Source organism: Brachyhypopomus gauderio, unplaced genomic scaffold, assembly GCF_052324685.1.
Source record: "Brachyhypopomus gauderio isolate BG-103 unplaced genomic scaffold, BGAUD_0.2 sc73, whole genome shotgun sequence".
NCBI classification, from domain to species: domain Eukaryota; kingdom Metazoa; phylum Chordata; class Actinopteri; order Gymnotiformes; family Hypopomidae; genus Brachyhypopomus; species Brachyhypopomus gauderio.
The window spans coordinates 851,966-877,161 of record NW_027506894.1 but is presented as its reverse complement, the minus strand read 5'-3'; the positions used below and the strand labels follow the sequence as shown (position 1 = coordinate 877,161).

The 25,196-nt window shown below is 47.3% G+C and overlaps 2 protein-coding genes across 11 annotated transcripts; one reads left to right on the top strand and one right to left on the bottom strand.

Annotated features, from left to right (window-relative positions):
- Positions 1-10,809: 10,809 nt before the first annotated feature.
- On the top strand, positions 10,810-24,489 carry LOC143491259 (uncharacterized). 9 transcript variants are annotated; one of them, XR_013125158.1, is made up of 7 exons: positions 10,810-11,500; positions 11,604-11,690; positions 12,863-14,704; positions 15,207-18,269; positions 20,353-20,395; positions 20,916-21,031; positions 23,026-23,134. XR_013125158.1 is itself a non-coding variant. In XM_076990103.1 (4 exons), exons 2-4 carry the CDS (start codon positions 11,609-11,611, stop codon positions 13,264-13,266), a joined length of 285 nt encoding a protein of 94 aa, XP_076846218.1. In that variant the 5' UTR covers positions 11,019-11,500; positions 11,604-11,608; the 3' UTR covers positions 13,267-14,620. The 9 variants fall into 9 exon arrangements, 2 of the variants coding, with proteins under 2 accessions (XP_076846218.1, XP_076846217.1); XR_013125159.1 differs by adding an exon at positions 24,027-24,489 and having other exon boundaries at positions 11,002-11,500; positions 15,207-15,986; positions 20,353-21,031; positions 23,026-23,334; XR_013125156.1 differs by lacking the exon at positions 15,207-18,269 and having other exon boundaries at positions 11,006-11,500; positions 12,863-12,951; positions 13,153-13,331.
- Positions 14,139-23,322, bottom strand: LOC143491258 (cytochrome P450 2J2-like). Of its 2 annotated transcripts, XM_076990100.1 has the most exons (9): positions 23,128-23,322; positions 19,907-20,066; positions 19,503-19,655; positions 18,665-18,825; positions 15,969-16,142; positions 15,543-15,684; positions 15,234-15,421; positions 14,820-14,961; positions 14,139-14,685 (listed from the first exon to the last, which is right to left on the bottom strand). In XM_076990100.1, the coding sequence occupies exons 1-9, from the start codon at positions 23,320-23,322 to the stop codon at positions 14,498-14,500; spliced, it is 1,503 nt and encodes a 500-aa protein (XP_076846215.1). In that variant the 3' UTR covers positions 14,139-14,497. The 2 variants fall into 2 exon arrangements, with proteins under 2 accessions (XP_076846215.1, XP_076846216.1); XM_076990101.1 differs by lacking the exon at positions 23,128-23,322 and having other exon boundaries at positions 19,912-20,046.
- Positions 24,490-25,196: the final 707 nt, after the last annotated feature.

The following is a 25,196-nucleotide window of genomic DNA, read 5'->3' as shown; positions in this document are numbered from 1 at the left end:
CCGGAGGACACCCGCGGGGACGCATCACGCTCAAATATTCGGAGCGACTTCGCCGTCCAGCCAGTGCAGTAAGTCTCGCTCAAGAGGCTTTATATAATATTCATGAACCTGGGCTTTGAATAAGCTAATTGTTTTCTAGCTGCGGAGCGCCTAAGACGGGAAAGTCTGAGACGTGAGTAATTCGTTTAGAATGGTGTTCTTTCTCTTCTGGAAACCCTGATGATTTATTACTTGGATAAAGAATGAGTTTGTGGTTTCTTTTCTTTAGACGGAAACTTAAGCTTTACAAGTTAGGATGATTTACGTAATCATACGACTATTTAATTCGTTTGTTGCATATTTGATGCATATGTACAGCATTACATTTCTGCGGTATTGCTTTTTCCTAGCAGAGATTCCTTGGCGCACTCCAGTGGTCGGGCACGCACAGGGTGATGGATGTCAACCACTCTACAGGGAGGAGCGCTATGCCTCAATTGGTTGTGAAGATCGTTGGCGGAAAACAAATTAAACACTTCATTGATCCAAACAGGCAAGTGTGTATTTATATTTGTACACTAGGCCTACATTGGAAGATTTTCATGCTGTATCGGGAGATAGGCCTATTTGTTTTTGGTTTTTTTTTACTGAACAATAAAATAATAACTTTTTAAATAATTCCAAAATAATCCCATAGTGGATCATGTCTGTAAGTGTGACATGTAACCAGGGCCGGAGTGGGACACTTTTTCAGCCCGGGAGTTTCATGCCCAAATCCGGCCCAAAATTATTTTTCCCTCCCAATCGGCCCAAACTAGAGACTGACATGAGCCGGCCCATCGGGAATCCTCCCGAATCTCCCGATTAGCCACTCCGGCTCTGCATGTAACAGTCTGGTTGTGGTGTTCAGGATGGAGACTGGTGGTCAGAACGCAGGACAGCTGTGTAGGTCAGGAGATGGGAAGACGTCCTGTCCTGCACTGGCCAATCCCAGCAACAACACACACTTTGCCAGTAACAAGAACATTCTTCGACAGGTAGATAAACGCAGATACAAGCAATTAGCTGTCATCCATATTTCCATCCATGAACACAAGAACACAAGAACACTAGAACACAGGACCACTAGAAAACAAGTAAACAGGACTACTAGAACACAAGAACACAGGACCACTAGAACACAAGAACACAGGACCACTAGAACTCAGGAACACTAGAACACAGGAACACTAGAACACAAGAACACAGGAATACTAGAACTCAGAAACACTAGAACACAGGAACACTAGGGTAATGTACCTCCTTGCAGGCGCAGCACAGACTGTGTGTGTCTGCTCCCAGCGGAGATCATTCCTGCTCCTACATCCACCGCAGGAGGCCAGCTGGTAACCACTTGAAACCAACACAGCCAACACCACACCAATCAGGGCAGGAGCAGCAGGTCTGTGCTCCCCATTCACTATTCCCCTCCCCATTCACTATTCCCCTCCCCATACACTATTCCCTTCCCCATTCACTATTCCCCTCCCCATACACTATTCCCTTCCCCATTCACTATTCCCCTCCCCATACACTATTCCCCTCCCCATACACTATTCCCCTCCCCATTCACTATTCCCCTCCCCATACACTATTCCCCTCCCCATTCACTATTCCCCTCACCATACACTATTCCCCTCCCCATACACTATTCCCCTCCCCATACACTATTCCCCTCCCCATTCACTATTCCCCTCACCATACACTATTCCCCTCCCCATACACTATTCCCCTCCCCATACACTATTCCCCTCCCCATTCACTATTCCCCTCCCCATACACTATTCCCCTCCCCATACACTATTCCCCTCCACATTCACTATTCCCCTCCTCACTATTCCCCTCCCCATTCACTATTCCCCTCACCATACACTATTCCCCTCACCATTCACTATTCCCCTCCCCAGACACTATTCCCCTCCCCATACACTATTCCCCTCCCCATTCACTATTCCCCTCCCCATACACTATTCCCCTCCCCATTCACTATTCCCCTCCCCATACACTATTCCCCTCCTCACTATTCCCCTCCCCATTCACTATTCCCCTCCTCACTATTCCCCTCCCCATACACTATTCCCTTCCCCATTCACTATTCCCCTCCCCATACACTATTCCCTTCCCCATTCACTATTCCCCTCCCCATTCACTATTCCCCTCCCCATACACTATTCCCCTCCCCATACACTATTCCCCTCCACATTCACTATTCCCCTCCTCACTATTCCCCTCCCCATTCACTATTCCCCTCACCATACACTATTCCCCTCACCATTCACTATTCCCCTCCCCAGACACTATTCCCCTCCCCATACACTATTCCCCTCCCCATTCACTATTCCCCTCCCCATACACTATTCCCCTCCCCATTCACTATTCCCCTCCCCATACACTATTCCCCTCCTCACTATTCCCCTCCCCATTCACTATTCCCCTCCTCACTATTCCCCTCCCCATACACTATTCCCTTCCCCATTCACTATTCCCCTCCCCATACACTATTCCCTTCCCCATTCACTATTCCCCTCCCCATTCACTATTCCCCTCCCCATACACTATTCCCTTCCCCATTCACTATTCCCCTCCCCATACACTATTCCCCTCCCCATTCACTATTCCCCTCCCCATTCACTATTCCCCTCCCCATTCACTATTCCCCTCCCCATACACTATTCCCCTCCCCATTCACTATTCCCCTCCTCACTATTCCCCTCCCCATACACTATTCCCCTCACCATACACTATTCCCCTCCCCATTCACTATTCCCCTCCCCATACACTATTCCCCTCCCCATACACTATTCCCCTCCCCATTCACTATTCCCCTCCCCATACACTATTCCCCTCCACATTCACTATTCCCCTCCTCACTATTCCCCTCCCCATACACTATTCCCCTCCACATTCACTATTCCCCTCCTCACTATTCCCCTCCCCATTCACTCTCCACAGCGTCTCTTCCAAGGAGTTCATGATGTCCATGTTGAGGATTGGCTCATCGCGCAGGCTTCAAAGGAGCTGAGGGGTTGGACACCCCAGTTAGACAACATAGATGAAGAAGTCGCACCTCTTGACCCCTCCCACACAGGGACCATCCACCAATCAGAGCTCAAGTACCTATTCCGCAGGCGTCAGGTGCCACTCAAGCTGCCGACTCTAGCCTCTCTCCTGCACACCTTTTCCTGCTCCGAGCACCCAGAACAGGTACACATCACTCCCACTGAGCACTCCCACATATCACTCCCACTGAGCACTCCCACACATCACTCTCTGCTGAGCACTCCCACGCATCACTCTCCGCTGAGCACTCCCACATATCACTCCCACTGAGCACTCCCACACATCACTCCTACACAGCACTCCCACACATCACTCCCACTGAGCACCCCCACACATCACTTCCTCTGAGCACTCCCACACATCACTCCCTCTGAGCACTCCCACACATCACTCCTACACAGCACTCCCACACATCACTCCCTCTGAGAACCCCACACATCACTCCCTATGAGCACTCCCACTGAGCACTCCCATAATGCACTCCTACTGAGCATTCCCACACATCACTCCCACTGAGCACTCCAACACATCACTCTCACTGAGCACTCCAACACATCACTCTCACTGAGCACCCCCACACATCACTTCCTCTAAGCACTCCCACACATCACTCCCTCTGAGCACTCCCACACATAACTCCCACTGAGCACTCCCACACAGCACTCCTACACATCACTCCCACACATCACCCCCACTGAGCATGCCCACACAGCACTTCCACACAGCATTCCTACTGATCACTCCCACTGAGCACTCCCACACAGCACTTCCACACAACACTCCCATAGAGCACTCCTACTGAGCACTCCTACTGAGCACTCCCCAGCTGCTTCTGCTGCATATGCATCACCCCAGCAGGGCTCTCCAATACAAATCTCTGCCCATTCAAAGTAGGAAGGCTCCATTTATCCAGGAATGACTTTTAAAAAATGTAAATGTGCCAAATTTTGTCAATTGAGATTTCTCACCACAATCGAAATTTGTTCTCCGTTTTTTACCCATCTGTGCAGTTAGAACACACACACACACACACACACACACTAGTGATTACTAGGAGTCTGTGGTGCACACGTGCCCAGAATGGTTTGCAGCCCTAGCCCGGTGCCCAGGGAGCAGTTGGGATTAGGTGTCTTGCTCAAGGGCACCTCAGTCATGGCCTGAGGCCTGGGAACCGAACCCATGACCCTCTGGTCATAAGACCAGTTCCCTACCACCAGACCATGACTGCCCCAATAGAACTCCAATTCACCTGTGAGCCTTGGGAATCGAACCAATGACCATTTTGTCTGAAGCCCTCTTCGCTAACTAATTACCCCATGGACACAGTAACTTTATATAATAAATATGTTCTGTTTCCCGTATAAATATGTTCTGTTTATTGTGCGTCTCCCTGCACAGGTGCTGTATGAGGACCTGCTGCACTTCCTGCAGAACCTGCTGCAGAACCAGGAGTCTGGCAACACTGCAGTAGGTCACCATGACGTCACCGTAACCGTGACGTCAGCTCATCAGCATATCTCACACGTCATAATGGATGGGCAAATATATTTCTATACATGATTAGCACATAATGTACAAACAATGTGCAAGCATGTGTGGTTCAGTGTGCAGACGTGTGTGGTTTAATGTGCAGATGTGTGTGGTTCTGTGTGCAGACGTGTGTGGTTCAGTGTGCAGATGTGTGTGGTTCTGTGTGCAGATGTGTGGTTCAGTGTGTAGACGTGTGTGGTTCAGTGTGTAGACGTGTGTGGTTCAGTGTGCAGGTGTGTGGTTCATTGTGCAGGTGTGTGGTTCGGTGTGCAGACGTGTGTGGTTCAGTGTGCAGACGTGTGTGGTTCAGTGTGCAGGTGTGTGGTTTAGTGTGCAGGTGTGTGGTTCGGTGTGCAGACGTGTGTGGTTCGGTGTGCAGACGTGTGTGGTTCGGTGTGCAAGTGTGGGTGGTTCGGTGTGCAGGCGTGTGTTGTTCAGTGTGCAGACGTGTGTGGTTCAGTGTGCAGACGTGTGGTTCGATGTGCAGGCGTGTGTGGTTCAGTGTGCAGGCGTGAGTGGTTGAATGTGCAGATGTGTGGTTCAGTGTGCAGGTGTGTGTGGTTCAATGTGCAGGTGTGTGTGGTTCAATGTGCAGGTGTGTGTGGTTCCTGAAGCTCTCTCTCACTGTCCTGCTCCTAGGCAGACATCTGGACAGCCTCCTGTGAGTCACGGACTTCTATTGGCTCGAGGTCCATGTGCAGCAGTGGTGCGATACCCAATGTGGACCCCAGTGAAACAGATGCTTGGCTTCAGAGGTTCCAGAAAATGGAGAGAGCCTTGCGTATATGTGACAGCCAAAATACGGGTAAGGCCTGTGATGGGTATGAAACTGTGACAGGTGTGAGACTGTGACAGGTGTGAGACGTGCCACAGGTGTGAGACGTGTGAAGTGTGTAAGGTGTGTGATGGGTGTGAGACGTGTGTGAGATGGTGACAGGTGTGTCAAACACAGAGATGTCCTGAGTCTGCCTTTCTTGTTTGTATATAAGGGGCACACAGATGAATGACTCTAGCTGTGTTGGTGTGTCTGAAAGTACACTGGCCATTTGTCATTTTGTACTGGTTTGTCATCTTGTACTGGTTTGTCATCTTGTACTGGTCATGCTAAAATGTGCTGCTTGTTCTAGGCTACATAGACATGGAGCGGGCCAGACGCCTGATTCAGAACTACAGCGTGATCTTCAACCTGCGCCTGAGCCCTGTCAGGGTCAATGAGGTCATCAGGGAGGCTGAGCTAGGGGGCAGAGTTCACCTAGCTACTGCCCTTCTGCTCCTGAAGGACAGATGACCTGCTCAGGGTTCAACAGAGCTGGTCTCAGATCAGCTTCTCTGACTTCTCGAAAACTTTCATTTCTGGTCAAAATGTGAGATATGTTCAGAGAACTATTAATAGTCATTGTGAAATATTTAGTTGAAAAGTGACTGTGAGGAGTAATAGAGGAGGAGTGATGGTAGAGGAGTGATGGTGGAGGAGTGATGGTAGAGGAGTGATGGTGGAGGAGTGATGGTGGAGGAGTGATGGTGGAGGAGTGATGGTAGAGGAGTGATGGTGGAGGAGTGATGGTAGAGGAGTGATGGTGGAGGAGTGATGGTGGAGAAGTGATGGTGGAGGAGTGATGGTGGAGGAGTGATAGTGGAGGAGTGATGGTAGAGGAGTGATGGTGGAGGAGTGATGGTGGAGGAACGATGGTGGAGGAACGATGGTGGAGGAGTGATGGTGGAGGAGTGATAGTGGAGGAGTGATGGTGGAGGAGTGATGGTGGAGGAGTGATAGTGGAGGAGTGATGGTGGAGGAGTGATGGTGGAGGTAGGAGTGATGGTGGAGGAGTGATGGTGGAGGAATGATGGTGGAGGAGTGATGGTGGAGGAGTGATAGTGGAGGAGTGATGGTGGAGGAGTGATGGTGGAGGAGTGATGGTAGAGGAGTGATGGTGGAGGAGTGATAGTGGAGGAGTGATGGTAGAGGAGTGATGGTAGAGGAGTGATAGTGGAGGAGTGATGGTAGAGGAGTGATGGTGGAGGAGTGATGGTGGAGGTAGGAGTGATGGTGGAGGAGTGATGGTGGAGGAATGATGGTGGAGGAATGATAGTGGAGGAGTGATGGTGGAGGAGTGATGGTGGAGGAGTGATGGTAGAGGAGTGATGGTGGAGGAGTGATGGTGGAGGAGTGATGGTGGAGGAGTAATGGTGGAGGTAGGAGTGATGGTGGAGGAGTGATGGTGGAGGAGTGATGGTGGAGGAATGATGGTGGAGGAGTGATGGTGGAGGAGTGATGGTGGAGGAGTGATGGTAGAGGAGTGATGGTGGAGGAGTGATGGTGGAGGAGTGATAGTGGAGGAGTGATGGTAGAGGAATGATGGTAGAGGAGTGATGGTGGAGGAGTGATGGTGGAGGAGTGATGGTGGAGGAATGATGGTGGAGGAGTGATGGTGGAGGAGTGATGGTAGAGGAATGATGGTGGAGGAGTGATAGTGGAGGAGTGATGGTAGAGGAATGATGGTGGAGGAGTGATGGTGGAGGAGTGATGGTAGAGGAATGATGGTGGAGGAGTGATGGTGGAGGAGTGATAGTGGAGGAGTGATGGTGGAGGAGTGATGGTGGAGGAGTGATGGTAGAGGAGTGATGGTGGAGGAGTGATAGTGGAGGAGTGATGGTAGAGGAGTGATGGTAGAGGAGTGATAGTGGAGGAGTGATGGTAGAGGAGTGATGGTGGAGGAGTGATGGTGGAGGTAGGAGTGATGGTGGAGGAGTGATGGTGGAGGAATGATGGTGGAGGAATGATAGTGGAGGAGTGATGGTGGAGGAGTGATGGTGGAGGAGTGATGGTAGAGGAGTGATGGTGGAGGAGTGATGGTGGAGGAGTGATGGTGGAGGAGTAATGGTGGAGGTAGGAGTGATGGTGGAGGAGTGATGGTGGAGGAGTGATGGTGGAGGAATGATGGTGGAGGAGTGATGGTGGAGGAGTGATGGTGGAGGAGTGATGGTAGAGGAGTGATGGTGGAGGAGTGATGGTGGAGGAGTGATAGTGGAGGAGTGATGGTAGAGGAATGATGGTAGAGGAGTGATGGTGGAGGAGTGATGGTGGAGGAGTGATGGTGGAGGAATGATGGTGGAGGAGTGATGGTGGAGGAGTGATGGTAGAGGAATGATGGTGGAGGAGTGATAGTGGAGGAGTGATGGTAGAGGAATGATGGTGGAGGAGTGATGGTGGAGGAGTGATGGTAGAGGAATGATGGTGGAGGAGTGATAATGGAGGAGTGATTGTGGAGGAGTGATGGTGGAGGAGTGATTGTGGAGGAGTGATTGTGGAGGAGTGATGGTAGAGGAGTGATAGTGGAGGAGTGATTGTGGAGGAGTGATGGTAGAGGAGTGATAGTGGAGGAGTGATTGTGGAGGAGTGATGGTAGAGGAGTGATAATGGAGGAGTGATTGTGGAGGAGTGATGGTGGAGGAGTGATGGTGGAGGAGTGATGGTGGAGGAGTGATAGTGGAGGAGTGATAGGGTGTTCTCTGTCCTGACAGGACTAGGGAATGTTTCTAATCTACTTGAATATTGTCATGTAATATTTGTGGTAGAATAAACTTACAGAAAACATTGGTTAAAATTCAAATAAGGTCTCGTATGATGAGACTTTGTGTGTGTTAAAGGAAATAAAATAACAATAAAATAACAGAGCACAACATTAAAAGTGACATAATAATATAAAATGGAAAACTGCATGAAAATTTGCCTCACAATCACTGTATTAATTGCCAGGACACATACACACAGTGATACTAGCAGAGTAACACAGAGTGACACTAGCAGAGTAACACAGAGACATCAGCAGAGTAACACAGAGTGACATCAGCAGAGCAACACAGAGACACCAGCAGAGCAACACAGTGACACCAGCAGAGCAACACAGATGAATACCAGCAGAGCAACACAAACACCAGCAGAGTAACACAGAGACACCATCAAAGCAACACAGTAACACCAGCAGAGCAACACAGTGACACCAGCAGAGCAACACAGATGAATACCAGCAGAGTAACACAGTGACACCATCAAAGCAACACAGAGACACCAGCAGAGTAACACAGTGACACCATCAAAGCAACACAGTAACACCAGCAGAGTAACACAGTGACACCAGCAGAGCAACACAGTGACACCAGCAGAGCAACACAGAGACACCAGCAGAGTAACACAGTGACACCAGCAGAGTAACACAGTGACACCAGCAGAGCAACACAGAGACACCAGCAGAGTAACACAGATGAATACCAGCAGAGCAACACAGTGACACCAGCAGAGTAACACAGAGTGACACCAGCAGGCAACACAGTAACACCAGCAGGCAACACAGTGACACAAGCAGAGTAACACAGATGAATACCAGCAGAGTAACACAGAGACACCAGCAGGCAACACAGAGACACCAGCAGAGTAACACAGTGACACCAGCAGAGCAACACAGAGACACCAGCAGAGTAACACAGTGACACCAGCAGAGTAACACAGTGACACCAGCAGAGTAACACAGACACCAGCAGAGTAACACAGTGACACCAGCAGAGTAACACAGAAACACCAGCAGAGTAACACCAGCAGAGCAACACAGTGACACCAGCAGAAGTAACACAGTGACATCATCAGAGTAACACAGAAACACCAGCAGAGTAACACCAGCAGAGCAACACAGTGACACCAGCAGAAGTAACACAGTGACATCATCAGAGCAACATAGAGACACTAGCAGAGTAACACAGGTGTTGTTTTTAATTTTACAGTTACTCTTTTTGAGTAACTGTAATGCTAAAAACATCGGGTATCTTTAAGTCTTTAAAGAATATTTAAAGAATGTTTTAAAAACTTAAAAAACTAAAGAAAGTGTTGCTTTTAAGTTGCCTTTTAGAGATTAGCTATGTTTTTAGCAAATCTCAGTCACCATTTCCTGTTTGTTTTGTGTATTAATATAGGGGTCCAAAGTGCTTTTATTATCTATCACAATGATCACAATAGAAATATAATCATAATAAAAATATCAGCACAATAGAAATATGATTTTCATTGATTACAAGGCAAATATAAAGACATACCGTGACATAAATACTACCACATATAGGGCAATAATGCAGGAGGGCAACAATCCAGAAGTGTTGGACGTTTGGGACAGTTTGCCAGGAAGTGGTCCCAAACGTGCTGACCTTTGCCCTCACACAGTGAGGATGAGGAGGAAGATGGTGAAGAAGCATGCACATAGCCTCAGAAACCCACAGATCTTAGCCAAGCTGCAGGGCTGTCATTCTGCCACATGCTACAGAACAATCTGGAATCAGTTGGGACCAACACTGAATGTTTGACTGAGCACACCAGAGCCGTGTTTGGTGACAAAACCCTGCACACAAAACCCAGCAAAACATAGTGGTGGACATTTGATATTCTGGGGCTGTTCTGTGGCTTGTGCTTTAAAGGTATTTATTAAGATCAATGGTGTATTGAACTTGTCCGAGTGCCAGGATATTTTAGCCCAGGACCTGTTGAAGACTGCTGGGAGAGTTTAATGTAAATAGACCATTCAGCAAGATGATGCTTCCAAATAACCCCTGCAGTCAACACGAGACTGCCTGTAGAAACTCACAGCTACGCACAAGCCACGGGCTTTATGTTCTACATGTCCACGATAAGTGGGGGAATATGTTACCTACGATTCTGTATCATCAATTTTCACAAAAGAGTGTTTGGTAAACCCTGCATGCTCACTAGGCAAGTTGTGTAGGGCCTCACCTCCCCCTAGTCTGTGTGATGTTGGGATATTTTCTCCTGACCCAGATAGGCCCCAACACTGCCCCGATGAACCGATTGGTTTTGACTGAGTGACCCAAACAACGTCTTAACACCATAAGTTCTTTTCAGATCAATTTCTATAGAACTAAAGTGAATACAAAATAGCCAAAGTATACGTGGTACAAACTCTTCAGTGCACTGGTGCTAGTTGCCTAGAACTCTACCTAACCCAAGTGGATCTCAGCAGCATCAGAGCAAAAAATCCCCCCCCCCCTCCTCTCTAGTTGTCTGCCGGCTTATCTAAAAACTGCTTGCCTTGCATATTGGGCCCATTCTGTTCTTCTCAAGGCCACTCTTCCCTTCTGCTCTCTCAGTCTTCCAAGAAAACATTAAGTTTTGTTTCGCCTTTAAGTTTCTTTTTTCCTACAGTGACTAACCCTAGTCTGTGTCACTAACCCTAGTCTCCCTAGTCTGTGTCACTAGTCTGTGTCACTAACCCTAGTTAGTTCTCACTTTGTGAGAAACGCAACTATTTATTGCGTTTGCGAAAGGCCGCAGCACGATAACGTTACAAACAGCAGCTCGGAAACGAAAAACCGCGTCACGTGCGAACACGCCTTCACATGCGCGTGCACGACACGACACTCGACCTTTCCGACAACGAGTGTGGGGAGCGCGCGCCAGACAACACGCGCGCGCGCAGTTCACCCAGCCGCTCAGAGTTTAGTTCAAACTCAATGGAAACAGATGGATTGAAAATATTGATTAAATATATATTTTTTATACCTTGAGTAGGTCCGTATACTGGCCGATATGGATGTATATCTCAATAAATAAGCCTTGCGTATTACACTCGGGCCTTTTGTATTTTTAAAACAACAGAGAGCCTGTTTGAATGGGTCTGGTGCAGCTGGTAACATCAATATCAGTTTTGTTATAATCTACAGGTGCGAGGCCCAGCCGAGCCCGTCTGGGCCGGTACCAGCACGGGCCGTTCAGACAGGTTAAGCTCTCATGAACACTCTCATGTCCTCGCCGTGGAAACGAAAGCGGCGGTTTGGGCTGACTGGGAGGAGGAAGTGAGACACGTAAATAAGTGCAGACTCCGTGTACGTGAAGGTAAGACAGCTGTCTCCCGTCTGTAGGGAACAGTTACGGTACACTCAGCGTTCTTTGACATAACTAGTGTTGTTTTAGTGATTGTATTGGTGTTATTCCACAGCTGAAATGAGCGAGGAGCGGAACGGCGGATACACCGGCAGGTCCTACAAGGACGTGGTGCTGTTTAACCTACCGGACAGCAGCACAGGTAGGACGGGCTGGACGTGTGATTTACACCGCCACAGGTTAACACACACAGGTTAACACACACAGGTTAACACACACAGGTTAACACACCGGCCGGTGTTGGCTGCTAAAATCAGTGTTTTAATCTGTAAAGGGAGGCGCGGGGGTGACTCGTTGATCGGTTGCTCGTCGCCTTCTTAGAAATAAAGTGGTTATGTTAGAAAAGGTCTCAGTCTTTACTAAGTCAAGATACCTGGGCAGGAATACAAATAATTCGTTCGTTGTATGAGTCGATAATTTATGTTCATGTTCAATATTTTGGCAGTAAAAAAAAGTAATTTCCTGGCTACAGATTAAAAAAGACCCGTGGTTATAGCCAAGGGGGGTTAAAACGGCTGTCAACATAAGCCATGTGTCATATATGGAAGACTGAAAAGGTGACGCAGATTTATAATTGTATTTTTAAATATGTAAATCGCACAGAAGCCTATATACGAGACATCAGTGTTGATGTGAAGGCCATAGCCGTCCTGTTACGTACCGCTCGATTTAACACAGCTGTGTTTTTAAAAACAAGAGAAGGAAGTGATGAGAAGAGAGCAGCAGCCCCCTCTGCTGGCCAAAACGAGCATAGCGCGACACCTTCAGCCCGTCTGCTCACGTCTCTTAGGACTTTGTGTTTTTAATTCAGGAGTGTTTTTAATTAACGGTTAAAATGGGGACATTTCTGGGGATGGACTACCAAAAACAGGTACTGTCTCCAAAAAACAAGGACGTCTGGTCACCCTACTGTGGAAGCCTTTTTGAGACTGTATTCTCAGCACAAAGCTCTTAACAAGACTCAAAGCTGTCTGGACAATCACGTCTCTCTATCGAACCACCAGTACTTATCTAGATGCTGGTAATCACCGAGTTGGCCTACACTTGCTCAGAACGTTGGTCTCAGTATTTTGGTGTAACCTGAGGTGAAGAATTTAGGTACAAAAAAGTAAATATCCATCTCAAGATTTCATGTTCGTTACCTGGATTTACTAATTGTGTAATTAACTAGTAAAAGCAAATGTACATAATAATGTGCCAGAGACATTTCACACCTGAACCAGTACACCTGTGTATGTGAGTAAATTCATGCGGGTATTGTACTCAGAGTTCTCCTGTTGTGTGCTAGGCTTGACCTCTGACCTTCTCCCCTAGGCCCGCCTCCAAACCCACATCTGGCACAGCTGATTGGCTCTCTGAGAGAGCTGATGGCTCGTAGCCCTGATGGCGTGAGCCTGTCTGAGGTACGCAGGTCTTGCCCTCTGCTCTACCACACAGACGTGCTGAGAAACTTCCCCTCCGTGCGTCACCTGCTCGCCTCCATGCCTAACGTCGTACGGCTCCAGGGGGTCGGCGTCCAGACACGAGTCCTGCCTCCTGACCCCTGACCCATAGAGGTCACAGGACACGTTGGCTCATCTTCCCAATTTCACATTTGATTGTAGGACTCAGGTGAGGCCACTGGGACTATAGCAGTGTATCATGGCAACACCTTTCCATATTCATTACCTGCACTACCTGCAGCTGGCCAGAGGGGGCAGCAGCACCCTGACAGCTGAAAGGTCACCAAAGCACAGCCTGAGTGGATGATGAGTGCCTTCTTCAGAGTAGCCCTCTTGCTCAGGTAAACACAGTCCCCAGGTAAACACAACATGATGGCTGCCTGGACAGACTCCTGCAGGTTAATGTTTAAAACCTTTGTCTGTTCACACCTATGCGTGCTGTTCACCACCTCCACCCAGTGAAGGTGTTTTATGAACTTATTAATATTCTCTTAAGTACATGAGGTTTCATGGGTGAGATTATGGCAGCTGCCTTTTTATGAAGAAATTACACAAGTTTATGTGCTTAATTTATCTTAAAGAATATTCTGGACTAATTGTAACTTGAACTCTATGCACTGCGGTGTAGCAAACAGACTGTTAGCACATATGTGATCTGTGTCTCTGAACTAACTGGATAAGCAGTGAACGTAGTAAATACATTTGAAACTAAATTTGAAAATAAGGGTCAAGTTTGAAATTTTAAACAAAAAAATTTAACATTTTGTAAAGCATTTGCACTGAAGGTATTTGAAAGTGTAGTAAATAATTGAGGAGCTACAAAGCAATCTGATAATCTGATTCTTCATCTGATTCTCGTGTGAGATTCACTTTATAGAAAAAATGTCAAAATAATAAACATCCTCATAAAATGTTTGTGCTACTTTATGGCAGTAAAGATGACAGATTTACTTAAGTTTGTATCACTACTTGATAGTACTCTTTTATGCGACAATTTTAGCAACGTAAAATAAATTGTTTTAAAGACATATCCCGTTAAATATGACCGTGCCCTCTAGTGGAGGGTTGTGAAAAGACACCTCAGGCGTTAGTACTTAGCGATACCAAACAAAGCTTAAAGGTCTATGGTTTATTTTTATAACAGGGTAAGAGGTATTGCTTTAAAAGTAAAGATTTATAAGTAAATTTATTGCATTGATATGGTTCTGTATCAGTGGTGTGCAGTGTGTAAATTGAGGACCCAGGTAGATTAATAAAGTTACATACTCTTTGTATACTCTTTGTATAAACAAATAAACCACACACTGCTTTATGGAACTGGTTAGTCTAGTGTGTCATTAATGCAGCGTTCGTAAACCTCGCAGGTACAGACACGCACCTCTGACCTCAGATCTGTCTTCATGCACACACCGCACAATGTGTGAGTGATAGGTTCGGCGTGTGTGGTGGTGCCGTGTGTGTGAGGCACAGGGTGGCAGTTCAGAGATGGTGATGTCCACGTGAGGGTTCAATTGGGCACCCTGCTGTGACAGACGGTGTTGAACGGGTGCGGGGAGCGGATCATTCCCATGATGCCATCGGGGTTGGGCCGTGGAGCTCCGGGAGGCCACGAGAAACGCAGACGCTGAATCAGAGAGGTGAAGAAGATGAAGAGTTCTGTCCTCGCCAGAGATTCACCCAGACACGTCCTTGGGCCTGCCACACACAGACACCAGTGAGAACACACACACACACACACACACACACACACACACATATGCACACACCAGTGAGAATACACACACACAGATTGTCCACCAGTAGTCTGTCGGCCCCTCCCACAGTCTCACCCAGAGAGAAAGGCACAAAGCAGTCTTGCTTGCAGAACTGTCCTTCTGCATCCAGAAAGTTCTCCGGGTTGAAGGTGTCTGGGTGCTTCCAGTAGTTCTGGTCAGTGAAGAATGCGCTCAGGTTGGCCATCACCATGGTTCCCTGGGTGTTGAGGGTAATGGAGAAACAGGCAAAATACACACATACTTAAACTGTTCACTGTTTGAATGTTCAAATGATGTCTGTTCACTAGGAAGTTCAGCTAGTCTGTTCAGCTATTGTCTTCTGTTTTAGTCACACCTAAAAGACTGAAATACAGTAATAAAATCAAAATGAAAATCCAAGCTACGTAACCTAAAACTTAAACACAAAACTTCAACATTTACTTTTACTCTTTCTTTTCTCAGAACAGCCATCTCTCCGCCTGTAGTTACCTTGGTGATGTGGTACCCCTGTAATTGGGTGTCCTCTGTGGTCTCATGCATCACGCCGAGCGGCACGATGTTTGCCTGGCGCAGGATCTCATGCACGGTGGCGTGTGTGTACGGGAGACGCGTGCGGTCATCCATGCTAGCAGGATGGTTGTGTCCCAGCTCACGCACGATCTCCTCATGACACCGCTCTGACCAATGAGAGAGTGGACGCAGAGAAGAGAGACGTTCAGTCGTGGGGACACCAGTGTCAGGTGTTCGTATGTCTCTAGGACACTGTTCTCATGGGAAAAGTCTGTCGTGGATATTCACCTTGGACGTCGGGGTTGTCCATCATGAAGATGAGACCCCAGCGCAGAGTGGTTGCCGTGGTATCAGAACCAGCCAGGAAGAGGTCTAATGTCGTCATAACTAGGTTCTCCTCGTAGAACATGGAATCATCCGCTGACTCGTGCTGCTCAGGACACGTGAGGGAGGACACGTGAGGCAGGACATGTGGGGGAGGACACGTGAAGCTGACAGCACAGACATGTTTCTACAGTCTGTTGTGCAGAAAGACCTCACGCTTGCTACAGTAACAGCTCAGAAAACAAACCACACCCCTAAGGCTGCTGCAGACAGCAGTGCTGTCTGTGCTCAGTCTTCACCCCGCCCACCTCTGAGGTCACTGGAGACACCCTTGTTAGAAGGTTCCAGTCCATCCCAGTGAAGAGCTCCCCCTGCAGACTGGACTCTCACCTTGCTCATTTCCACCAGGTAGGCGTCGATGAAGTCCCGCAGGTTGTCTGGGTCTAGAGTTTTCTTGTGCTCCAGCACGGCCTCCCGGATGAAGGCTAGTAAGGCACTGGCGTTGCTCAGGATCTTCTGATGAGGTCCTGGGAAGTATTTAATGATGGGGAGCATGTTGTAGATCTGTGTAAATAAAGGGAAAAGAATCTTTATGCTCCTTGGTGCCATTTAAGGAGTCATTCATTAATGACATACTGAGATCCTGCTCAAGACTGTGTTCTTTCTCCTGATCCTTCTCCTGACCTTCTTTGTGACCAACCTTGTGAAGTGCAGTTTGCCCTCATGCCCATGCCAAACCCAAAAATGTACATTTAGCTGAATTTGAGTGTGTGTTGAATGGGTGTGTTTGTGCTGAACCGGTGTGTGTGTTCTTGTAGGGGTTTTAGTTCTGATATTTAACTACCCTACCTGCTTGTGTGTGTAGGGGTTTTAGTTCTGATATTTAACTATCCCACCTGCTTGTGTGTGTAGGGCTTTTACTTATGATATTTAACTACCCTTCCCCCATGGATCACCATCTTATCGTGGTGGAGGGGTTTGCATGCCTACATGATCCTAGGAGGTAGGTTGTTGGGGGCAATGCCCCTGGTAGGGTCTCCCAAGGCAAATTGGTCCTATGTGATCCAAAAGCCCCTATGGAATGCCTGGATCAGGGTTACCGAGTCCTCACCCTAAAGCCAGGCCTGGGGGAGGGGCTCCTTGGCGAGCACCTGGTGGCCAGGTTTGTACCCATGGGGCCCGGGTGGGCACAGCCTGAAGGAGACACACGGGTTCACTCTCCCATGGGCCCACCACCTGTGGGAGAGTTAGTAGTAGTGGTTCGGTGCAATGTGGATTGGGCGGTGGCCGAACGCGGGGGCCTTGGTGTACTGATCCTCGGTTACTGAAGCTCTTGGGACATGGAACGTAACCTCTCTGGTTGGGAAGGATCCTGAGCTGGTGTGCAAGGCTGAGAGCTCCCAACTAGATATAGTTGGCCTCATCTCGACACACAGCTTGGGTTCTGGAACTAATCCTCTCGAGAGAAGCTGGACTTTATTCTTTTCTGGAGTTTCCCTGGGTGAAAGGTGGAGGGCTGAAGAGGGCTTATAGCTCCCTGGCTCGCTGCATTTGTGTTGGGGTTTTCCCCGGTAGACAAGAGGGTCGCTTCACTGTGTCTTCGTGTCGGAGAATGGGCTCTGATTGTTGTTTGTTCTTATGCACGAAATGGCAGTTCGGAGTACCCAGCCCTCTTGGAGTTCTTGGAGGGAAAACTGGAAGGTGCCCCTTCTGGGGATCCCATTGTTCTGCTGGGGGACTTCAATGCACATATGGGCGATTGCAGTAAGACCTGGAAGGGTGTGATTGTGAGGAATGGTCTCTCTGATCTGATCCCGAGTGGTGTTCTGTTATTGGACTTCTGTGCTCATCACAATCTGTCCATAACGAACACCATGTTCAAGCACAGAGGTGTCCGTAAATGCACAAGGTACCAGGACACCTTAGGTCGCAGCACGATGATTGATTCTGTAATCATGTCGTCTGACTTGCAACCGTGTGTCTTGGACACTCGGGTGAAGAGAGGAGCTGAACTGTCAACCAATCACCACCTAGTGGTGAGATGGATCAGATGGTGGGTGAGGATGCCAGTCAGACCTGGCAGACCCAAATGTATCATGAGGGTTTGCTGGGACCATCTGGCAGAGGAACCTGTCAGAAAGGTCTTTAACTCCCACATGCAGCAGAGTTTTGACCGCATCCCAAGGGAGGCTGGAGACATTGAGTCTGAGTGGGCTGTGTTCTGTGCCTCCATTGTCAGTGTGGCAGACCGGAGCTGTGGCTACAAGATTGTCGATGCTTGTCGTGGTGGCAATCCCTGAACCCGGTGGTGGACAACTCAGTTTAGGAAGGCCGTCATGCTGAAGAAAGAGTACTATCGTGCCTGGAGGGCCAAGCAGGAGCGCCAAGCAGATTGCCGCTTTTGCTGTTGCAGAGGCAAAAACTTTTTTTTTGTAAGATCATATAAAGCAACTTTCGACTTTTCGGCTCCAAGAAAATTCTGGCAAAACGTCAGGCAACTCAGGAGGGGAAAGCGATTCTAGACCAACACTGTATACAGTGGGGCTGGGGATTTGCCGACCTTGACTGTGGATGTCATAAGGCGGTGGAAGGAATACTTCAAGGATCTTCTCAATTCCATCATCACACCTTCCACAAAGGAAGCAGAACTGGAGGACTCAGACGGGGGATTTGCCCATCACTCAGGCTGAGGTAAATAGGGTAGTTGTAAAACTCCGCCCTGAGTTCCTTAAGGCTCTGAATGTTGTGGGACTGTCCTGGCTGACACTTGTACAACATCGTGTGTACATTGGGGGCAGTGCCTCTGGACTGGCAAACTGGAGGGGTGGTTTCTCTTTTAAAGAAAGGGGACCGGAAGGTGTGCTCCAACTATCGAGGGATCACACTCCTCAACCTCCCCAGTAAGGTCTATGCAGGGATACTGGAGAAGAGACTCCGGTTGATAGTTGAGTCTCAGTTACAAGAGGAACAATGTGGGTTCCGTCCTGTGTGTGTCGGGGTTTTAGAAGAAGGATTGACATGCAAAAAACTTAATAAAACATCTGTCCTTTCGTAGCAGTGTCAGGATGGTCCTGCCTGGGCCCTACCTGTGCTGCAGGTGTACCAACAAGATGTAAGTATTCATTCAGGAGTGTCAGCAGCTTAGCGAAGCACTTGTTGTTGTATTCGAAGCGGTCTCCAAACACAATGGAGCAAATGATGTTGGCCACGGCGTTCATAATGGGGTGGATGGGGTAGAAGGGCTTCCCTTTAGAGAGAAGAGCAGGAGAATGGATCAGTACCATTAGCGGAACGGAGACAGCCAAACCAGGGTACGGTTGTGCAGTATAGTGTCCGGACATGTCAGTGTACTGCCCCCTACACCCTAGAGTCTCCCCCTACCCCCTAGTTTCTCCCCCTACTCCCTAGTGTCTCCCCCTACACCCTAGTGTCGCCCCTACCCCCTAGAGTCTCCCCTTTCCCCCTAGTGTCTCCCTCTACCCCCTAGTGTCGCCCCTACCCCCTAGTGTCACCCCCTAGCCACTAGTGCCACCCCTTAGCCCCTAGTGTCTCCCCATAGCCCCTAATATCTCCCCTAGCCTCTAGTGTTACCCACTAGCCCCAGTGTCTCCCCCTAGCCCCTCGTGTCTCCCCCAGCCCCTAGTGTTACCCCCTAGCCCTTAGTGTCACCCCTAGCCCCTAGTGTCTCCTGCTAGCCCCTAGTGTCTCCCCTAGCCCCTAGTGTTACCCCCTAGCCCCTAGTGTCACCTTTAGTGTCATGCCTAGCCCCTAGTTTCTCCCGCTAGATCCTAGTGTCTTCCATTAGCCCCTACTGTCACCCCTACCCCCTAGTGTCGCCCCTTACCCCCTTGTGTCTCCCCCTAGCTCCTAGTGTTGCCCCGTAGCCCCTAGTGTTGCCCCTTAGCCCCTAGTGTCACCCCCTACCTTCGTGCTGCTGCAGCTCTCGGACCAGGTGCTCCGCCTCCTCCACCACTCGCTCCTCCACCGTCTTCCTCCCCAGGCCGAAGTTACGCAGCGTGTGCAGCACAAACCGCCGCTGCTCCTTCCACGCAGTACTGTACGTGACCATGATGATACCTGTGTGTGTGTGTGTGTGTGTGTGAGAGAGAGTGTGTGAGTTTGTGTGTGTGTGTGTGTGAGTGCGAGTGTGTGTGTGTATGTGTGTGCACGCGTGAGTGTATGTGTGTGTTTGTGTGTGTGTGTGTGTGTGAGAGAGAGAGAGAGAGAGCCAGAAAACAGTAGCGTTAAGTGTTCCTTCACATAAATGCCAGATTTAGTTACTGGGTTCAACGTGTTTAGAGCGGAGGAGTGTGCCATGTTGTACTGACCATACCCGTTGGTGATGCTCTTTGTTAACGGCATGCACGGCCTTCCAGAAAACACCGTGCCGTTGTGAACAAATGCCTCCTTCATGAGTTCCACACTGTTAAGAACCACCATCGGCTTCCTGCCCATGTGAACGGTGCACAACTCACCGTATTGCGTTAACTGGAGGACGCAGAAAAACACACCGGCTTAGAATGTTTACCAATGTCTGTAGTACAGTGCCAGATGAGTGTGTGCTGTGTGTAGTACAGCCCCATGGGACTGATATTCAGTGCTGATATTCAGTTTTTTGCATACTTTAAGAACTGCCTATCACGGACACCAGCCAGCCTGAGAAACACACACACACACACACAAGCCCGAGAGGCACGCACACTACCACAGCTGCTGTAAAATTATCTTGAAATTACTGCAAATGAATTACTGTTTATCTTCTCCTCTCTGACAGGTGAATATACTGGGGTTCATTACCAGCACACGTGACGTCCCAGGTCAGTGAATATACTGGGGTTTATTACCAGCACACGTGACGTCCCAGATCAGTGAATATACTGTGGTTCATTACCAGCAAATGTGACGACCCAGATCAGTGAATATACTGGGGTTCATTACCAGCACATGTGACATCCCATATCAGTGAATATACTGGGGTTCATTACCAACACACGTGATGTCCCATATCAGTGAATATACTGGGGTTCATTACCAGCACACGTGACGTCCCAGATCAGTGAATATACTGGGGTTCATTACCAGCACACGTGACGTACCAGATCAGTGAATATACTGGAGTTCATTACCAGCACACGTGACGTCCCAGATCAGTGAATATACGGGGGTTCATTACCAGGTTCCCTGCTATGTTATAAAAGAATAGAAATATCTGAAATTTAAACATGTCAACTCCCATTTGTTGTGATAACACAGCTGCTTCCTGTGACAGAGGCTCTTAAGTCTGTTAGCAGCGGTAAACACTGTGAGTCTGTGACTCCTCTCTCCTCTCTGAACTAGCACAACCGTTCAACCGTCCAAACCTGAACGTGTGAGGGAGCGGGTTTACCTGCGGGACCTGCAAGACCTGGCTGTGTTGTTAGAGGTCACTACACACCCAGGCTGTCCCTGGCCAGGTATGAGTGGGAGTGGTGTGTGCTGTATGGGGGCGTGGCCAGAGGCGGACGAAGTACTCAATTTCATTACTTGAGTCAAAGTACAGATACCACTGGTCAAATGCTACTCCGATACAAGTGAAAGTTGCATGTTCAAAATCTTACTTAAGTGAAAGTACTGAAGTACTTGCTTTTAAAAATACTTAAGTATTAAAGTACACCTTCCTTCACATTTGTAAAAACGTTATACAACCTACCAAATCCATTTTGGGCATAATAATCATACAGTCTTTGATAATAATCCATAAGGCATATTCCAATGATGTACATCATTCAGGTAGTGGTAGCAGAAAAGTTTTAACCTACATTTTAGTTTAAGGAACAAAAACATTTTCTAAAACCATAATTCACTGATTAGCTTAGCCTAACCTGTTTAAGCAAATTATGTTACCATATTAAAAGTCAATAATAAAATGACGGTTTTCTCTCTTTGCTAGTTAGGTATTCAGTCATCCAATACAACATTATGCTACAGTCAATATTAACAAAGACAAAGTAAAATTAGCAGTGCGGCATCTTGGTAGTCTAACCTTGCCACAACCTTTTGCAGTATGGCTAAAGCCCAACCAACTCCATGCCACCCAACATGCTAGCAAACTCTTTTCAAACTAGAAATCACAGCCACATTAGAATTATTGACATTACACTGACATTAGAATGGAAACATTATTTGACAATATTCGATTAACCCACACGGTTTCCCTTATTGATGTTTCCGTAGTTTGCTTGCGTAGTTTTCCGTAGTATTACTTGCCAATATAATGTTAACATTATTTATAGTTATCCTAGCAGACCTAGCAGTGGAGTGAGCAGGCAAAGTCATTTCACTAGCCTTACTGCAAAGCTCCTCTGACTACATAGAAAATGGTCACTTAACAAAACATTTAGGCTGCATATAATATGCTTCCTCAGGTGGGACAGTGAATTTTTGTATGCAGTGATAGCCTATAGTTTGTTATTGGCAAACAAAGCATGCATTTAAAACGATAGGAATGATTTATCCGTTCAGAAAACTGAACATTTTGTCGAGATACGGCCATGGGTGCAAGTACTCGAAAAAGCATGCCAGGGTTGCCAGCGTGAGACACACGCATTTGACCATTTTCACACGCTCTCGCGCCACACTTCCGATATCTCACGCCGAAAAAAAATATAGTTTATTTACCTCTGATCTATATCTATCAACCACTGGCGATCGCGATATAATACTTAATTTGTGTCCTGGGTTTTTAACGTTCACCACCCCCCCCCCGCTCAACAACTTACGTTCGCCACCCCCCCCCCCCCCGATCAACAATTTACACTCGCCACCAAGTCCAGGTTCAAATCTCCCTCCAAGCGATCTTGAAAAGTTGGTAACCCTGGCATGCTCCATCACCGCCGTCTCCGTTCATGTTGCTGTTATTTAGGAAAAGAACGACTAGCGACACCAAACTTGATTTTACACCTCACAGACACATCCTTGTTTGCTGATAGGTTGTCACCTGTGAAAATACTATCGGGGGAGGGAGAGTTGTGTGTGGAAGTAACGAGTAACGAGAGCTGGACAGAAATGTAGTGGAGTGATAAGTACTGTATTTGTTATTCAACTGTAGTGAAGTGAAAGTCATAAGTATTTAAAAAAAATCAACTTAAGTAAAGTACAAATACTCAAGAACTGTACTTAAGTACAGTACTTAAGTAAATGTACTTCGTTACTGCCCACCTCTGGGCGTGGCCAGTGGAACCTGCTAAGCCACTGGCCACATTCTACAGCTGACAACTTTACAAGCTTCAACATGACTAGATAAGAAAGTACAGAGTTCTACTGGCAGTTACAAATACCGATTTGGTTCTTTAAAGAAATCTTACGATTGCTAGTAATGAGCAGGTTAGTGGCTGTGAAGCGCAGATGTACTGCTGAAAGCTCACGTGTGGTATTAGTATCACTCACATTCACCCGCTCTGTGTTCTAGAGGACATGTAATCACACATCTGTTACATCACCAAACATCCACCCATCACGTGATCACAGAACCAAAATATCGACCTCCACAGGAAGTGAAAGTGCCACAAACCAATCTGGTGCTGGCCATCTGGTTCTTCATGAACGGGACCATGTTTCCCACGAAGGGCAGAGGAGTCGGTCCGGGGGGGACGCGGCTACGCAAGGAGTTCAGCCGGAACACCTCCAGGAGGAGCACGGAGAGCAGAACCAGCAGAACCAGTAGGCCTGCAGTGCCCCAGTCCACATGTACCAGTAACGACAGCATTCTGAGAAAGAGGTGCTGAACGCTGTAGTGAAACGCTGCTTTAAACCAGAGAGCCCAGAGGGGGAGGAGCTGGGGGAGGAGAGAGAGAGAGAGAGAGAGAGAGAGAGAGAGAGAGAGAGAGAGTGTGTGTTTGTGTGTGTATTTGAGAGACAGGAAAAGGGAGAGAAAGTGTGTATGGGTGTGTATTTGTATTTAGCCCTCCTATTATGTGCATCCTTGTAAAACAGCCGTACTGTTTAGGGTCACTTTAACCCTGGTGCATGTTTAATTGTTCAAAAGATGTCTGAAACCAAAAAAATCCTAACAAACAGTGTGAATATTTAATTACTAACTACATTACTAATTATTCTATCAATATTTAGTGCAATGGTGTTCCTTACTTGTAACAGGTAATGGTTCAATTAGGATCGTTTTTCATAAAAATGTGAAAATTTCCATGTTCAAACTATGATACCAAACACACACAACACTCTCATACACTTATACACACACACACATACACACACACATACACACACACAAAAACACACACACACACACACACACACACACACACACACATACACACTGTTGTGATTTGGGTTTTTGCTTACCTATAGCATTAGCAATAAAAGTATTTTACTCACCTTTATAGCAGAATCTAAATATAATCTAAGACTTGTATGTAACCACTGTTTAAATGTGTACGTGTATGAATTCCATAGAGGCCTTGCGAAACCTCTCTATCTGAGCTGAGAACGGGAAGATGATTGTGCAACCCAAAGGTGGGGGTCAGAGAAGTGATGTATGGTGACCTCCTGTTGACCGGAGCATCCAGCGAAGGGAACCACATGCATGATAGATGTTAAAATATGAGATAAAGGGGGAAGCATTGTTTACAGAAACCGCAATACCATGTACAGACGTTTTGGAGAAGATCAAGCTGTTTAGAGGCGTGGAAAACAGTATATAAACCCTGCCTGGTACCATTGTAACTTCGGAACTCTCTGGTGCACAGACAATTCACTTGTGCCTCGAGACTTCCCAAGATATATATCTTTGATCTAATAAAAGCCTTGTTATAGCATTGAACTGTTTGATTATTGGCTCTTGTTCTCTCTCTCAGCTAAACGAACACGCATGGGCTAAGGAGGTAGGAAAGGTCAGCCCATATCAACACATACACACAAACACACTCTCATACACACACACACACATAGACAGACACACATACACACACACATACACACAAACACACACACACAAACACACACAAACACACAAACACACACACACACTCTCATACACACATACACACACACACATATACACACACAAACACACACTCTCATACACACACACACACTCAAACACACACTCAAACACACACTCAAACACACACACAAACACACACACAAATACACACACAAACGCACAAACACACAAATACACACACAAACACACACAAACACACACACACTCTCATACACACATACACACACATATACATACACACACACACACACACACATATACATACACATACACACAAACACACACACACAAACACATACACACAAACACACACTCTCATACACACACAAACACAAACACACACTCAAACACACACTCAAACACACACTCAAACACACACACAAACACACACACGCAATTGTACACACACACATACACACACACATACACACACACACAAATAAAAAAATAATAATAAAAAATTTTTTTAAAGGGTCAAAAATTTAAAAAAGGGTCAAATTTACCCGAACAGTATCTATGTGATATAAACATGCAGGGGGTGGTTGCAAATAACTGACATGAATTATTTTCATATAATATGTTGATTACACTAATTAACCCAAGCAGAAGAAGTTTCATAC

Bases quoted from the DNA above. Each gene is read 5' to 3' on its own strand.
- LOC143491259 (XM_076990102.1), top strand. From the start codon at position 11,609: ATGAGCGAGGAGCGGAACGGCGGATACACCGGCAGGTCCTACAAGGAC. The intron at 11,691-12,862 runs GTAGGACGGGCT...CTTCTCCCCTAG, and splicing joins CCTACCGGACAGCAGCACAG to GCCCGCCTCCAAACCCACAT.
- LOC143491258 (XM_076990100.1), bottom strand. From the start codon at position 23,322: ATGCTGTCGTTACTGGTACATGTGGACTGGGGCACTGCAGGCCTACTG. The intron at 15,422-15,542 runs GTGAATATCCAC...CTCATTGGTCAG, and splicing joins GGACAACCCCGACGTCCAAG to AGCGGTGTCATGAGGAGATC. The intron at 14,962-15,233 runs GTAACTACAGGC...CTCAACACCCAG, and splicing joins AGGGGTACCACATCACCAAG to GGAACCATGGTGATGGCCAA.